Source organism: Anolis sagrei, chromosome 3 (assembly GCF_037176765.1).
Source record: "Anolis sagrei isolate rAnoSag1 chromosome 3, rAnoSag1.mat, whole genome shotgun sequence".
NCBI lineage: Eukaryota > Metazoa > Chordata > Lepidosauria > Squamata > Dactyloidae > Anolis > Anolis sagrei.
Genome location: NC_090023.1, coordinates 74,436,127 through 74,452,395, shown reverse-complemented (window position 1 = coordinate 74,452,395; position 16,269 = coordinate 74,436,127). Strand labels below are relative to the sequence as shown.

At 44.4% G+C, this 16,269-nt stretch overlaps 1 protein-coding gene across 2 annotated transcripts in view; it reads left to right on the top strand.

The window, feature by feature from the left end:
* PRDM15 (PR/SET domain 15) overlaps positions 1–15,945 on the top strand; it is a 45,287-nt gene extending 29,342 nt beyond the window's left edge. Inside the window, exons 20-25 of one of the 2 annotated variants that reach the window (XM_060770294.2) lie at positions 7,050–7,181; positions 9,199–9,285; positions 10,407–10,582; positions 11,656–11,736; positions 12,519–12,728; positions 14,236–15,945. In XM_060770294.2, the coding sequence (XP_060626277.2) occupies positions 7,050–7,181; positions 9,199–9,285; positions 10,407–10,582; positions 11,656–11,736; positions 12,519–12,728; positions 14,236–14,718 (1,169 nt within the window). In that variant the 3' untranslated portion in view covers positions 14,719–15,945. The remainder of the gene's footprint in view (positions 1–7,049; positions 7,182–9,198; positions 9,286–10,406; positions 10,583–11,655; positions 11,737–12,518; positions 12,729–14,235) is intronic. The other variant, XM_060770293.2, reaches the window with a different exon arrangement.
* Positions 15,946–16,269: the final 324 nt, after the last annotated feature.

Genomic DNA, 16,269 nt, shown 5'->3' with positions numbered 1-16,269 from the left:
GCCTACCTCATTGTGTTATGAAAATAAAAGGGAGGAAGCAAATCTTGAACCCTCTCCTAGGCTCACGGGAGAGGATGGGATTAAAAAAATACTGTATAATAATACTAATATCATTACAGCACAAGCAGTCCCTGGGTTACAAACATCCAACTTACAAACAGCTCTTAATTAAGAATGGGGGTGAGACAACAGGAAGTCGAAAAGGGAGATCCACCCCTGAAAAAGTTGTCATGGGAGAAAGGTGTCTGCACTGAAGCTTTATCACCATTATTTGTTTCCACAACAAGCCAGTTTTTCAAAATCCAATTATCACAGGGATAGGAAGTGAGGAGAAATCTTCTGAACAGGGCCACAAACAGCAAAGGAAACACCACAGGGGTGTTAACCCTTCCCTATATTGTTCAAAACTATATCTTTCTATCTATCTATCTATCTATCTAGAGAGAGAGAGAGAGAGAGAGAGAGAGAGAAAGATGGGGCTGGAGTTACACTTAAAATGCATCTGTTCCAACTTACATACCAATTCAACATAAGAACAATCCTATAGAACCCATCTTGTTTGTAACTTGGGGACTGCCAGTATTAGCAAATATAAGGCCTAAAGATCTTGCTCCCAACTATCTATCTATCTATCTATCTATCTATCTATCTATCTATCTATATAATAAAAGTCAAAGTTTGTATGCAGAGGACAAAAGTGTGGCGGTGTATGTGCCAGCATTCTGATTGGACAGCCTGAAAGTTCCAATATTCTGATTGGCTGCCGCTGTGGTGCTATTTGCACATGGTCTCTGATTGGCCAGCCTCAATTCCAAGATTCCGAGATGACAAAGAGAGGAAAGGAAAAGGCCAGAGGGGGCGGAGTCAGAAAATTACCAATACAGACCAAACTTGGCACACAAAGCCCCCATGACCCACTCTACATCCTACTGCAGTTTGGAAGGGGATGAACCATGGATGTTGGGACTTGCAGTACCATCACTCACATTCTGAGACTGCTGTTAACCTCAACCAATGACTGATCAGGACCAAACCTGGCACATAGACCTCTCATGACCCACTTTATGTCCTGGTGTGGTTTGGCCGGGGATGGACCATGGATTATGGGACTTGTAGTACCTTTGCTCAATTCTTGAGACCACTGCAACCCTCATCCAATTACTAATAAAGGCTAAACTTGGCACACTGAGTCTCCATGATGCACTCTACATCATGGTGCAGTTTGGAGGAGGATGCACCATGGACGATGAGACTTGCAATATCTGCACTCCCTTCCTAAGACCATTACAACTGCCAACAATGATGGATCAGGACCACAATTTACACAGAGAGACTGCATGACCCACTCTACATCCTGGTGCGGTTTGGAAGAATTTGACAATGGATGATGGAACTGGCAGTCACTTCACTCACTTCCTGAGACCACTGAAACCCTCGCCAATGACTGATCAAGACCAAACTTGGCACACAGAGTCCCTATGACCCACTCTACATCCTGGTGCACTTTCAAGAAGGACAGACCATGGATGATGGGACTTCAAGTACCTCCACTCCCTTCCCAAGATGGCTGCAACCCTCATCTAATGTCTAATCAAGACCAAACTTGGCACACAGAGCCCCCATGACCCACTCTACATCCTACTGCGGTTTGGAGTAGGGCATACCATGGATGATGGGACTTGAAGTACCTCTACTCGCTTTCCGAGGCTGCTGCGACCCTCAACAATGACTGAACAACACCAAACTTGGCACATAGACATCTCATGACCCACTTTACGCCCTGGTGTGGTTTGACTGTGGATCGAGCATGGATTATGGGACTTGCAGTACCTTCGCTCAATTCCTGAGACTACTGCAACCATCCACCAATTTCCGATAAGGACCAAACTTGGCACACTGGGTCTCCATGATGCACTCTACATCCTGGTGCGGTTTGGAGGATGATGCACCATGGACGATGGGACTTGCAGTACCTTCACGCACTTAGTGAAACCACTGAGACCCTCATCGAAGGACTGATGAAGACCAAATTTGGCACACAGAACCCCCATGGCCAGCTCAACATTCTGGTGAGGTTTGTGGGAGAACAGACTATGGATGATGGAACTTCAAGTACTTTCACTCACTTACCAAGACTGCTGTAACCCTCATCTAATGACCAATCAAGACCAGACTTGGCACACAGAGCCCCCATGAGTGACTTTACATCCTGGTGCTGTTTGGAGGAGGACGGACAATGGATGATGCGACTTGCAGTACCTTCACTCACTTCCTGAAACCACAGTGACACTCATCCAAATACCAATAAAGACCAAACTTGGCACAGAGAGCCCCCGTGGCCAACTCAACATTCTGGTGATGTTTGAGGGAGACTATGGATGATGGGACTTGCAGTACCTTAACTCACTTTCTGAGACCACTGTGACCCTCATCCAATGACTGATCAAGACAAAACTTAGCACACAGAGCCCCCATGACCCACTCTCCATCCTGGTGCAGTTTGGAGGAGGATGGACCACAGATGATGGGACTCGCAGTACCTTCACTAACTTCCTGAGACCACTGCGAGCCATATAAATAACTGATAAAGACCAACCTTGATATACAATTCCTTTCTCTAATAACCCGGGCAGTGCCGGGTCCCCAAGCTAGTTATAACTAAACAATCAAAATATTTAAAGCATTTGTATGCCATCTATCATATATATGAAATGACTTTAAATGCCTTTTATTATTATCATTATTGTTGTTGTTAGATACACAACAAGAGTAGTACACAAGAAACTGAACTGGTGAACTGGAGGTTAAGACCTTGGTCATGAACTGCGGCACGGAGGAGGGGAGATGTTCCACTAGCCAAGGGGCCCCCATAGAGGTCGTGGTGGGAAGGAGGAGATGCGGGAAAAGGAGACCTCGAATTCGGCTAAATTCGGACCATTTATCCACATTAACAATTCCAAATCGGTCTCCTAAGGTAAATTGGTGTAACCAGGTGAGCGGACCCTCTGGACTGAAGGTGGTGCTGTTGAACGCCAGATCTGTCAACGGAAAAACGACCTGGATCCAGGACCTAATCCTGGACGAGCGGGCAGATCTGGCGTGCATCACGGAGACCTGGCTGGATGAAGCTGGAGGAGTAAATCTGACCCAGCTTTGTCCTCCAGGCTTCTCCGTGCAGCACCAACCGAGATCCGGAGGGCGGGGAGGCGGGGTCGCAGTGGTCTATAGGGATTCCATCCATCTGACCAGGTGCCCCATCCCGCAGACCACAAATTTTGAATGCGTCTACCTGAGGGTGGGTGACCGGGACAGAATAGGGATTCTGTTAGTGTACCGTCCACCTCGCTGCACTACAGTCTCCCTACCTGAGCTAGCGGGGGTGGTCTCGAGCCTGGCGTTGGAGTCTCAACAGCTCCTTGTGCTGGGAGACTTCAATATCCATGCCGAGGCGACCCTCACAGGTGCGGCTCAGGACTTCATGTCTGCCATGGCAACCATGGGGCTGTCCCAACAAATATCTGGCCCCACCCACTGTGCTGGACACACATTGGACTTGGTTTTCTGCCAGGGATGGGAACAGGGTGGCGGTGTAGAGGAGTTGTCCATCTCTCCGTTGCCATGGACTGACCACTTCCTGATCAGATTTAGGCTCACTGCGCCCCCTAACCTCTGCAAAGGTGGAGGACCCATTAAGATGGTCCGCCCCAGGAGGCTGATGGATCCGAATGGATTCCTAACGGCTCTTGGGGATTTTCCCGCCACCTCGGTAGGTGACCATGTCGAAGCCTTGGTCGCTCTCTGGAATGGGGAGATGGCCAGGGCTATTGACATGATTGCTCCGGAACGTCCCCTCTCAAGTAGCCGAGCTAAACCAGCCCCTTGGTTTACTGAGGAGCTGGCAGTGATGAAGCGAAGGAAGAGGGAACTAGAGAGCGTGTGGCGCTCGGATCCGAGCGAGTCAAATCGAGCACGGTTTGTGTCCTTTCTTAGGGCATATGCCGCGGTAATAAAGGCCGCTAAGAAAACCTTCTTTGCGGCCACTATTGCGTCTGCAAAGAACCGTCCGGTGGAGTTGTTTCGGATTGTCAGAGGTCTTTTAACTCCCGCCACTTCAGGCGGGAGCCCTGACAATTCGGTCACGCGCTGTGAAGCATTTGCTCGGTTCTTTGCAGACAAAGTCGCCTTGATCCGTTCTGAGCTGGACGCCGCGTTAAATGCAGTCTCCGAGGATGTAACAAGAGCACCTGCTTGTCCTATTTTGATGGATTCTTTTCAGTTTGTGAAACCCGAGGATGTGGACAAGATACTTGGAGGAATGAGGCCCACCACGTCCATCCTAGACCCCTGCCCCTCCTGGCTTCTGAGGGAGGCCAGAGGGGGATTGGCTGAGTGGGTAACAGTGGTGGTGAATGCCTCCCTTCGGGAAGGCAAGATTCCAGCGAGCCTAAAACAGGCTATTATAAAGCCGCTGTTGAAGAAACCATCACTGGACCCCACTAAATTGGACAACTTTTGGCCTGTTTCCAATCTCCCCTTCTTGGGCAAAGTCATGGAAAGCGTGGTGGCCTCACAACTCCAGGTATTCTTGAGAGACACGGATTATCTGGATCCGGCACAGTCTGGTTTCAGACCGGGACATGGTACCAAGACGGTCTTGGTCGCCTTAGTGGATGATCTGCGCCGGGAGCTAGACAGGGGGAGTGTGTCCCTGTTGGTGCTCCTGGACCTCTCAGCGGCCTTCGATACCGTCGACCACGGTATCCTTCTGGGGCGCCTTGCGGAAATGGGCCTTGGGGGCACTGCTTTGCAGTGACTCCAGTCATTCCTGGAGGGCCGCACCCAGAAGGTGGTATTGGGGGACTCCTGTTCTACACCACAACCCTTGACTTGTGGGGTTCCACAGGGTTCCATACTGTCCCCCATGCTGTTTAATATCTACATGAAGCCGCTGGGTGAGATCATCCGGAGTTTCGGGGTGCGGTGTCATCTGTACGCAGATGATGTCCAACTCTGTCACTCCTTTCCACCTGCTACTAAGGAGGCTGTCGAGGTCCTGAACCGATGCCTGGCCGCTGTAACGGTCTGGATGAGGGCGAACAAACTGAAATTAAATCCAGACAAGACAGAGGTACTCCTGGTCAGTCGCAAGGCCGAACGGGGTATAGGGTTACAGCCTGTGCTGGATGGGGTCGCACTCCCCTTGAAGGCGCAGGTTCGCAGCTTGGGTGTGACCCTGGACTCATTGTTGAGCCTGGATCCCCAGGTGTCAGCGGTGACCAGGGGAGCATTTGCACAGCTCAGGCTTGTGCGCCAGCTGCGCCCGTATCTCGGGAAGTCTGACTTGGCCACGGTGGTACACGCTCTGGTCACATCCCGCCTTGACTACTGCAACGCTCTCTACGTGGGGCTGCCCTTGAAGACGGCCCGGAAGCTTCAGCTGGTTCAGCGTGCGGCAGCCATGTTACTAACTGGAGCGGGTAGCAGGGAGCACACAACGCCCTTGTTGTCCCAGCTCCATTGGCTGCCGATTTGCTACCGGACCCAATTTAAGGTGCTGGTTTTGGCCTACAAAGCCCTAAACGGTTCCGGCCCAAAATACCTTTCGGACCGCATCTTGGCCTACGAGCCCACGAGGACCTTGAGATCGTCTGGGGAGGCCCTTCTCTCGATCCCGCCTGCCTCACAGGCACGCCTGGCGGGGACGAGGGAGAGGGCCTTCTCGGTGGTGGCCCCCCGGCTGTGGAACACTCTCCCTGCAGACATCAGACAGGCGCCCTCCCTCATGTCCTTCCGAAAAAGCCTCAAGACATGGCTGTTCGAGAGGGCATTTAATTAGTGCTATAACAATGTGGTAAAGATGACTGGAATGGAACAAGGAATATGAGATTGGCTACGATTCCACTATGAGACGAAGCGGATTTTTAGTGTAGTTTTTGTAATTGTTGTGTAGTTTATAGGTTGTTGTAATTGCCTCTTTGTAAATTGTCTTTTATATGTGTGTACACCGCCATGAGTCGCCCTAAAGGGCTGAGAATGGCGGTTAATAAATGCATCAAATAAATAAATAAATAAATAAAACAAGAAACAAGATGACTATGCTGGCTTTTGTATTGAACATAAGTTGGACATTTCCCAAATGTCTAGGACTGTGTGATGTATCAGTGAATAATGTGTACAGATCCAAGTAGAGTGGCCTTTTGCAGTGGACAGATGGTAATTGGTTATTTTTAAGTGTAGGCCAAAGTCTTTAGGCACTGCACCCATTGTGCTGAACACTGGGACCACCTTTACTGGCTTCTTACTATTATTTATTTTTATCTGGCTTTTCTCTCATGGGAGGGACTCAAAGTGGTGCAAAAAAGAAAAATATGTGTTAAAAATATAACTGAAAATGTCTCAATGATGCTAGTAGAAGAAGGAGAGAGGGGGGGGGTGTCTAGTTCTTTGTGCCCTTTCTTCTCAGATGCATCCATGTTTAGAATTTCTTTGCCTGGGTTTTCTACAGCAATTTGCTCTGTTAACACAACCCTATCTGCAGTGTGGAGACTGCTTGGCTTGTCCTCGTCTGGATATTGGTGTTCTAGCCCTGCAGCCTCACAGCTGTATGAAGCAAACTCTTGATCCTTGTAACTGTTTTCTGCTTCACTTGAATTCAATGGGGCAGCTTTAAATGTCATGAATTACCTCTTCAACCTAGGCGGAATTTCTAAAGTGAGCAGATGATTGAATAAAATTGTTTAAATAAATTATGTGCAAGTGCATGCTGAGCTTCCTGGTTCACTTATGAATGTCCCATTTCAAAGCAGTGCCAAAATCTTTTATTAACTTCCTTCATGGGTCTCCTGAAGTTTTTACGTGGGTGGTTTTGAAAAACCTATTGTCATAGCTGAAAGGCGATTCCAGCCAAGTTGCACCAAAGAGTGGTCATTTTTTCCCTCAGAGGTCGTCATTGGCTTAAAATATTCAGAGTTGTTTTTCTTCTTTGTCGAAAGGGCATTGATGGGGCTTCCTCGCTGTGCCATAGAACAACTAAGCTTTCTTCTTTACAGGCATGAAAACAAAGCATGCACTGCGCCACCACATGAAGCTTCATAAAGGGATAAAGGAGTATGAATGTATGGAGTGCCATCGGAAATTTGCACAGAAGGTCAACATGCTTAAGCATTACAAAAGGCATACAGGTGAGGACAATTAACAAGCGCAATGTGACCTTTGGACAGAAGACACCAAGTTGTTTGGAAGTAAGGCCAGTGGTTTGTCAAAGAACAGTGAACATCAAGGAGCAACTTACATGGGCTTGGCCTCATGTAAGCTGCTCTGAGCCCCCTTTGGGGAAATGGTGGCGGGGTATAAAGATTATTATTATTATTATTATTATTATTATTATTATTATTATTGATATAAAGGCTAGTTTTCATAGCCATACTATTAAGTCAGTTCCAGCACCAACATTTGCTCCTTTATATAATTCCCTATTTGTTGCAGACAAAGCCATTAGATAAGCAAAGGCATGTTTTGGCACCAGAAGGGCCATTCTGGGAAGGAAGAAATGTATGCCATCATTGAAAAGTGTGCACATAACAGTTAAGTCTTGCTTTGCTGGACTGCAAATACGGACATAATTTGGTTCTAATTCAGACAAGGGAGGGCACATGGATAAGTGGCTTCAAGCTTGCCATCAGGATGAAGGCAGATTGACTTGAGGGCATACTTTTGGGAAACTGGGACCTAGTTGAGCTTCCACATTCTGAATTGTGCTGAGAAACAACAGAGGTTTTTTCCCCCCAGTGTCATCATATATGTGACTCCAGTTAGTATACTTAGAATGGTTCATCCCAAATCTCTTGCCCCAGTGGTTTCCTGGTGGACAAAGCAAAAATCTGTAACACTAAATTTCAGAGTCAAGCATGTACCATATATACTTGTGTATACATCAACTGCATGTATAAGTCGAGGGCAGGTTTTGGAGCCACAATTATGGGTTTTTATATGTCAAAAGTCCTTCTGCAGACCACAAAAATGGCAGCACCACCACTGGTAGCTTCCATCATTTTTACAGCCAGGCATCTAGGAGTAGTGTCGCATCAGAGAGAATAGAGGGGACAATGCTACATTTACGTTCTCCTGGAGCAGACTAAGCTCTTTTTTTTCCCTACTTTACTCAGAGGTGAGGATGGCTTTAAAATTAAGGAAAAAAAGGTAAGGTATAGTGCGTTGATAAGTCAAACCAGTTTTTGGGTTTCTTTTTTTTACATTTCTATATTTATACCTGAGTATATACCAGGTATGGGCAAACTTTCTAACTTGGAGGCTGCATGCTAGCACCTCCTGCTAGGAGGACTAGCTTCCCAGTGACGGAAAGGAAGGAGAAAGAGAGAGGGAAGGAGGGAGGAAAGACAAAAGGAAAGGAAGGAAGGAAGGAAGGAAGGAAGGAAGGAAGGAAGGAAGGAAGGAAGGAAGGGTGGAAGAGAAGGAGGAAGGAAAAAGAGAAGGAAGGAATGAGGGAAGAGATGGGTGAATGGATGGATGGGAAGGATAAAGGAAAGAGAAGGAAGGAAAGACAAAAGGGGAGGGAAGGAAGAGAGAGAAGGAAGGAAGGAGGAAAGGGAGGGAGTTAAGGAAGTGAGGAAGGATGAAAGGGTAGAAGGGAAGGAGGAAGGAAAGAGAGAAGGAAGGATAGGATGGTGAGAGAAGAGGGCTTGAGAAAGGAGCACAAGGGGCTGCATCCAGCCTCAGCCTGGGTTTATCCATACCCGGTATGTACATTCCTCTCTCTCATGCACATAACACGCTTCCAGCAGTTATCTTCTAAAACCACTCTCCAGTTAGCTTTGCTGGATACAACTTGCCATCTGAAGGATTTCTTTTTCATGTCAGGAGCGACTTGAGAAACTGCAAGTCAGTTGTGGTGTGATAGAATTGGCCGTCTGCAAGGACATTGCCCAGGGGATGCCCAGATGTTTTTATGTTTTACTATCTTTGTGGGAGGCTTCTCTCATGTCCCTGCATGGGGAGCCGGAGCTGACAGAGGGAGCTCATCTGCACTCTCCCTAGATTTGAACCTGTGATCTGTCAGTGTTCAGTCCTGCCAGCACAAAATTTAACTCATTGTGCCACTGGAGGCGCCTTATAAAAACAAAAGTTCACATTTTCTACATGGCAAGATTCATTTTGGTATTAAACTTGGTTTCTTATTAGCAGGGATCAAAGACTTCATGTGTGAACTCTGTGGGAAGACCTTTAGCGAGAGGAACACAATGGAGACCCATAAACTAATTCATACAGGTAAATGATCCAAAAACTTATTTTTGAAAACAGAAGCAGAGATTTCAGATGGTGCACCTACAGGGCAGTCTTGGTCATATTCAGAATACAGAGTTCTGAGCCTAACTTCCCTAGTTCATAGAAAATTGGGAATGTGCTGCGGGTAGCTTATTTTGTATACTTTATAACACATGTACTTACCTCACATTATATATTGAACATGGGGCGATTTATACACTGTTCTGTTGGAGCAAAAACAGTAGCACCATAAGAAACTAGGACACTAAAGAACCCACTTAATCTTGATTCAGATCACATGATCCAATAGAATTTCTTGATTTCAGTTTGTTGTAAAATTTATCTTTGAAATTTTCTTTGATAGCCACTGTTACATATTTTGTAGAGTTTATTTCCATCTGACCTCACTGCTTCCCTGAGCTGGGAAGATTTTGGAACTCTCTTGGCCCCTGGTATCATCTTTTTCTTCCTGCCAAGAGAGAGATGTTAGCCGAAACTGTCTTCCACAGCTCTCATCATTATACTCTGGCTTCTGTCTCCTAGTCTTGAGAAGTAAGCCATTGAATGTTGGCTCTATAGCAGTGGAACATGACCTAATTACCATTGTCTGTGGTTTCTCTTTCAAGAAGGATGGTTTAAGGGCATTGTGGGGAGTTGCAACTAGTCTATAGATTTCTTCTTTAGGCCATGAGTTAACCATCTTTGGTTATATCATGAACTTGCGAAGGTTCCACAAGACTTTTTTCTGTTTTGTCTGCAAAAGTTAGTCAAAGTATATCTGTTGTCAAATTGATACAAATCAGAGGTTAGTTTGAGGTAGGTTTCTTGGATTCTAATGTTACTAGTCTTAAATAATAATATAGCCATCTCTCACATGACAGGGGATATCTCAGTACTTATATGCAGGCATTCAGAGATCATTCTTCCATGGAGCTAATCTTCCTTTTTCACTGGTCTTTCCTTTGCTCTATTCTAGCTCAGGTTAACCAGTTAATGAGTGTCTGTCACTGTTATCTTCACTGCATATAGTGTAACATAACGTCTTTTTCAAAATGAAATTCTTTGAGTATTATGATTGCATACTTGAGGATGAATACTCAGATGTTTGCTTACTTGTTACATAGTGGGAAAGCAGTGGACGTGCTCAGTGTGTGATAAAAAATATGTCACAGATTACATGCTTCAGAAACACATCCAGTTGACTCATGATAAGGTGGAAGCCCAAAGTTGTCAGCTCTGTGGGACCAAAGTTTCAACCAGAGCTTCAATGAGTCGTCATATGAGACGAAAACATCCAGAGGTGAGTTTGGTGGAAGACTTTAAAAACTCAGGGTTTGTTATGTTTTCCTGGTGAGACTGGTGGGAAGGAGCCATGATGCGAAGAGAGTGGCCTATAACGCTTCTGCAATGTTTGCCATGTTGAATATTGCAGATGTGTCTCAAAGTGTTGACAGCAGCATTAATCCCCTAAAATAGAGGCGTGAAGCCAAGAATGTTCAATAACCATGCAATAGTTGTAGGTTTATAGATTGAGCCAATGGAATAATCTGTAATGTTCTTCCTGTTGTATCCCTAATGTAAATTAAAACGTTTACTAAAAGAGTTTAGCTTTTAGTAGCCTTGTAAGATGTAAGTGTATATGTGGCTTTGTGTATTGACTTATGGCAACCTCATGACTTACATAAAGTTTTCTTAGGCAAGGAACACTCAGAGATAGTTTTGCTACTTCCTTGCTGCGAAATATAGCCTACAATATTAGTAGTACTCTGTTCATGTTGGGGACTAGAGGTCAGGCTGCCAAATGGGTTTCCTATCAAAAGACCCTCCTGCTTTTGGGTTGTAATAAATATGAGTCTGCTAACTTGGCCCTCAGACAGACCTTCTCCCAGGCCAAGCCTTTATTTGTATTCTGAAGCCTTGCACTCTACTGCCATGGCTACATTTCTCGTTAAAACAAATAAAAAAGGTGTGGAAGTAAAACTCAAGCCACAACTGTTGTTTGATGTAGAGTTTTAAAACCAAGAGCTTAAACCCACACACACATAGTGCAAACACACTGCAGCATTTTGTTGCAGGGAAATGTTTTTCTAAAGCCAAAACTGAATGGAAATAGATCAGAGAGGTTTTGGAAAGTAGCCAGTCTCTCACTAGGTTTGTAGAAGGGACCTTTCTATCATTCATTCTTTTTCTTAGTTATAGTGGTGGTGTGAGGCCCTGCCAACTTATTTTTTCCTCTGAGGCGAGTAGCAATATAAAACATAACATAAAGTTATCCCACATGTTATTACATCTTAGGTATACATTCCTTGTGTACAATTGCAGGGGAATGCTGCTTTAGAAATGTTTTCTTCTAATGGTTTCCTGTACTTCCAGGTGCTTTCAGTGAGGATTGATGACTTGGAGGAGCTGTCAGAGACTACTACAGTAGATGCTTCATCTATAGGCATTGTGCAGGTAAGGTTGCAGAAATAACCAAATTGGAAATCATGATGCCACCTCATGTTTTCCTGTTTTGTTTTAAAGGAATGTCCAGAAACAAATCATAGCCTTGGTTCTTTTGTGCGGTGAGTTTCTTCTTGATTTAAGATGCTTAGATACCATCTCAATATGTACTCTCCACGTCTTTCCAGTGGCTCTCAGCCTGTGGGTCCCCAGGTGTTTTGGCCTACTACTCCCAGAAATCTTAGCCAGTTTATATAGCTGTTAAGATTTTTGGGAGTTGAAGGCCGAAACATCTGGGGACCCACAGGTTGTGAACCACTGCTTTACACAGAGCTGCTAATCAACAGCTACTGAATAAAGATGCTTAATGGTTCAATTTTAAATTCAGGGAGCTGTTGGTATATGTCATCCATGATTGTGAAGTGCAGAATGTGTTCATATCACTTCAGAGATCCTTGCATTCACTCCTTGAATTCCAGATGGAGCTCAATTATGTGGTAACCAGAGCATGTAAAGCCCAAATATATACAAGATAATCACAGTGATAATTCACAATGGCCATAAATAGCAGTAACACAATCTGCCTAGCTTTGCTGTGCTAATTTAACACCTGTAGTATGTGAGAAAGCCATTATCTTCACTAAATCTTAAACATATAGAATCAAATGTACTTAATTCCTTTTAAATCCAGCATTTTCAAATTAGAGTTTACCTTGAAATTCTTATGGTGATGAAGGGTAAATGTTGAAAGAGATCAATGACGCTGTATTTCATTGAAAATTGTGTCCATGCAGCCAGATCTAGCCTTGGAACAGGGCGAGTTGTCAGAAGTCAAGCACATGAAGGCTCATAAACGAGGCCATAAACGGAAACATAAGCCTGGCGAAGAAGAGGAAACCCAAGTGCCTGAGGATTCTGCTTTCAGTGAATATACAGAAAAAGAAGTGGAGTTTACAGGAAGTGTGGGGGATGAGACCAATTCAGCTGTGCAAAGCATTCAGCAGGTGAGTGCCATTTGCAAAGGAATTGAGGAAGAAGATGATTCCCAAAGGGACTGGGAGCTGGAGGTATTTAAAGGTATTTTAATGACTGAAAGGAGTTTGCAGTAGGATATTGTGATAAAGATGGTTAATGGGCTGCTAATTGCTGGAGTCCTTTAGAAACAAAGTCTGCCTGTCAATTCAAGCTGCTAAACTTACTGGTAGATCAAGTAGGATAATCAAAGAAATGTCTCCATGAAAATAATTTTGGAAATGGGAAAAAGATCAGAGAAAATGTTATCTGCACTGCACTCGAATATAGATGTATTGTAATCCAGACATGGCAAGAATTTTGCTTTTAATGTTTTATTTATTTATCGTGTCAGGAGCAAACCAAACAGTTGTATTGCATTTTTAAATAAAATGCAATGCCTTTAATGTCGATGAAAACCAAATTGTACCCATTACCTGGATCACCAAACAGTAGTAAAGACCTCCTTTGAGAATTCACCTTAGATCAACAGTGAATTAATCTGTTTATTTATTTATTGTGTCACAAGAGAACCGAGGATACAGTTGTAATATATTTAAAAAACAAGCAAAGTTAAAAAACTTTATTCTAAATTTCTGGCCACTTGGAGTGTCTCTGGTGTCGCTGTTATAAGGTCCTCCATTGTGCATGTGGCAGGGCACAGACTGTATTGTAATAGGTGGTCTGTGGTTTTTCTTCTCCACACCTGCATGTCGTGGACTCCACTTTGTGGCCCCATTTCTTAAGGTTGGCTCTGCATCTCTTGGTGCTAGAGTGCAGTCTGTTCAGCGCCTTCCAGGTCATCCAGTTTTCCTTGTGTCCAGGAGGGAGTTTCTCATTTGATATCAGCCACGGCTTGAGAATCCTGGCTTTGCCTGCCACTTTTGGGCTCTTGCTTGCTGAGGTGTTCCTGCGAGTATCTCTGTAAATCTTAGAAAACTATTTCTTGATTTAAGGTGTTTGCATGCTGGCTGTTATCCGAACAGAGGATGGGCCGAAATGTCACTGAGAGAAGCCTCCCCACAGGATTGTAACACATCTGGGCATACCCTGGGCAATGTTTTTGTAAATTGCTGATTCTCTCACAATCAGCAGCGACTGTTAAACACACTGATTGATCTACAGATACTTTCAACTCTATAGAATAAAAAAGTGTTCTATGAAAATCAAGGAGAAAACCTATAGACTTCCTAAAGAATTTTTTTCATATAGTTGTTTCTTTTTTAAAAGTTTTGAGTTCCTCACACCCATTTGACACATTGGTTCCCCCATACAAAGACTGCAAAATTGGCTGTCACTTATAGGCAGCACTTACCTCTGGTACTTTTACAAGTCTTGGCAAGATGTTGTTGGGATGTGACTTGGGCAGCAATGAAGGCTGTCAAGAGTTGCAATACAACAGCATCTGGAGGGCCACAGGTTGCTCACTCCCTTACTGACTGTTACTTTGGTAATTACCAGTGCATATCAATACTAATTTTCGGTTCTCTCTCTCCTCAGGTGGTGGTGACCCTTGGAGACCCAAATGTCACAGCCCCTTCCAGCTCAGTTGGCTTGACCAACATTAGTGTTACTCCAATCACTACAGCTGCTGGGACCCAGTTTACAAACCTACAACCTGTGGCTGTAGGTCATCTTGCCACTCCTGAACGCCAGTTGCAACTAGACAATTCCATTCTCACAGTGACTTTTGACACAGTCACTGGTTCTGCTATGTTACATGGTAACCGCCAAAATGATATCCAGATACAGTCGCAGTCTGAAGCCACAAACCCTCAGTCAGTAGCCCATTTTATAAACCTGACAACTCTGGTGAACTCCATTGCTCCATTAGGGAGCCAGATATCAGAACAGCAGCCCTTAACCTGGAGGGCAGTGCCACAGACTGATGTCCTGCAGACTCAGGCCCAGCCAAGTCAACAGCAGGCTGGGCAACCACAGGTTCAAAGTGAACAGCAGCAGCAACAGATGTACAGCTATTAACTTGTACTTGATAGAAGACACCAAACTGTGGAGGAGCTTGTAGAAGCCTACGGGACATGTAAACAGAATCAATTGCTGGAAAACCAGGGTTAAAGGGAAAAGCTAACATGGTGCAACATTCTGATATTGGCCCAGCAGTTTGAAATACAGAGGAGCTCTTGTGAAACTTGTACTCTATAGAAGCCTAATCAAACAAAGTATGGGCAGCAACAGTTCATAACAATTACTCAGTGTCAAGAAAAAAATGTGCTATGTTTGACAAGGAAGTAACACTCCTATAGAATGTTTTAGTCGGGCACCGAGACAAAAGAGCATAAGTAAGCAAAAAAAAAAAGTTTGCTTTTTATTTCTTAGATCAGTCCTGTATCTAACTGAACATAAGTGGGTGGCAGTAGGGTGGGGATAGTCTGTGATGTGAAATGTACCTCGTTCCATGAGTTGTTTCCATTATAGTGAGGGGGAATCCACTCTACCAGTAAGATGACTTGGGTTATCACCTGAAATAGCCGGTTTGGTATTAGAGCAATGGAATGGTTTTCTACCTAGTGAAATTAAAATTTGAATCAAGCTTCTTGTGAACCAAACCCCTAATGGTATAAACTGCTTATTGATTCCATATTATGTTTAGCAAATAGTTCTGGAGAGCAGTCCTTCCCACTCTGAAGCAAGTTTTGCCAGCTGGCTGTTAATTCACCAAGGAGTCTTCTTCTATCATGTCATAAATATTGGGGGGCAGAGGGAGGGCACAAAAAGTCATTTTTTCATAATACCCTTCGTACTTCACTCTTGGTGGAATATTTGCAAATTAAGAGACTTTTGAAAATAATTACATGCATCCTTTGTTCTCTTTGTAATAACGGATATGTGGAGTCTGTTCAGAACGTGGGAAATCTGAAGCACCCAACAACACACTGCCTAAGTGAATCCCAATCTGGAGGAAAGGCAAAGTATAACTCCAATAAACAAATAGGTGCTAGCAAAATGATAATATCTATTCTAGGTTATGTTGCCCACAAGGAGGCAGCAAAAGACTTGAGCACAAAAATCAGGGAGCTGTGGAACTGTTGTGTCTGAATGGAAAGGGCCTTTTGTTTCTTCACCCTTTTACATAGTATCTACCATATCTTGTGTTGAATCCCATTTCAGTCTATACTATGAAATGCCTCTGGTTGTACCTCTGTCAGAAAATAAATGAAAGTAGTCCAGCAGTTGACAAAGAAAAAAGAATGAATGGTTCTCTTCACTTTGTATCTTTGACCAGCAGTTGTTCCTAGTCAAGGCATAAAAAAAGAAATGCTTGAACAGTTGTGTATATGGGTTGTAGTTTTTCGGGCTCTATGACCATGTTCTAGAACCATTGTCTCCTGACGTTTAGCCTCCATCTATGGCAGGCATCCTCAGAGGTTGTGAGGTCTGTGGAAAACCAGGAAAACTGGGTTTATATATCTGTGGAGTGTCCAGGGTGGGAGAAAAAACTCTTGTCTGTTGGAGATAGGTGTGAATGTTTCAATTGGCCACCTTGATTAGCATTTGATGGCCTGACAGTTTTTA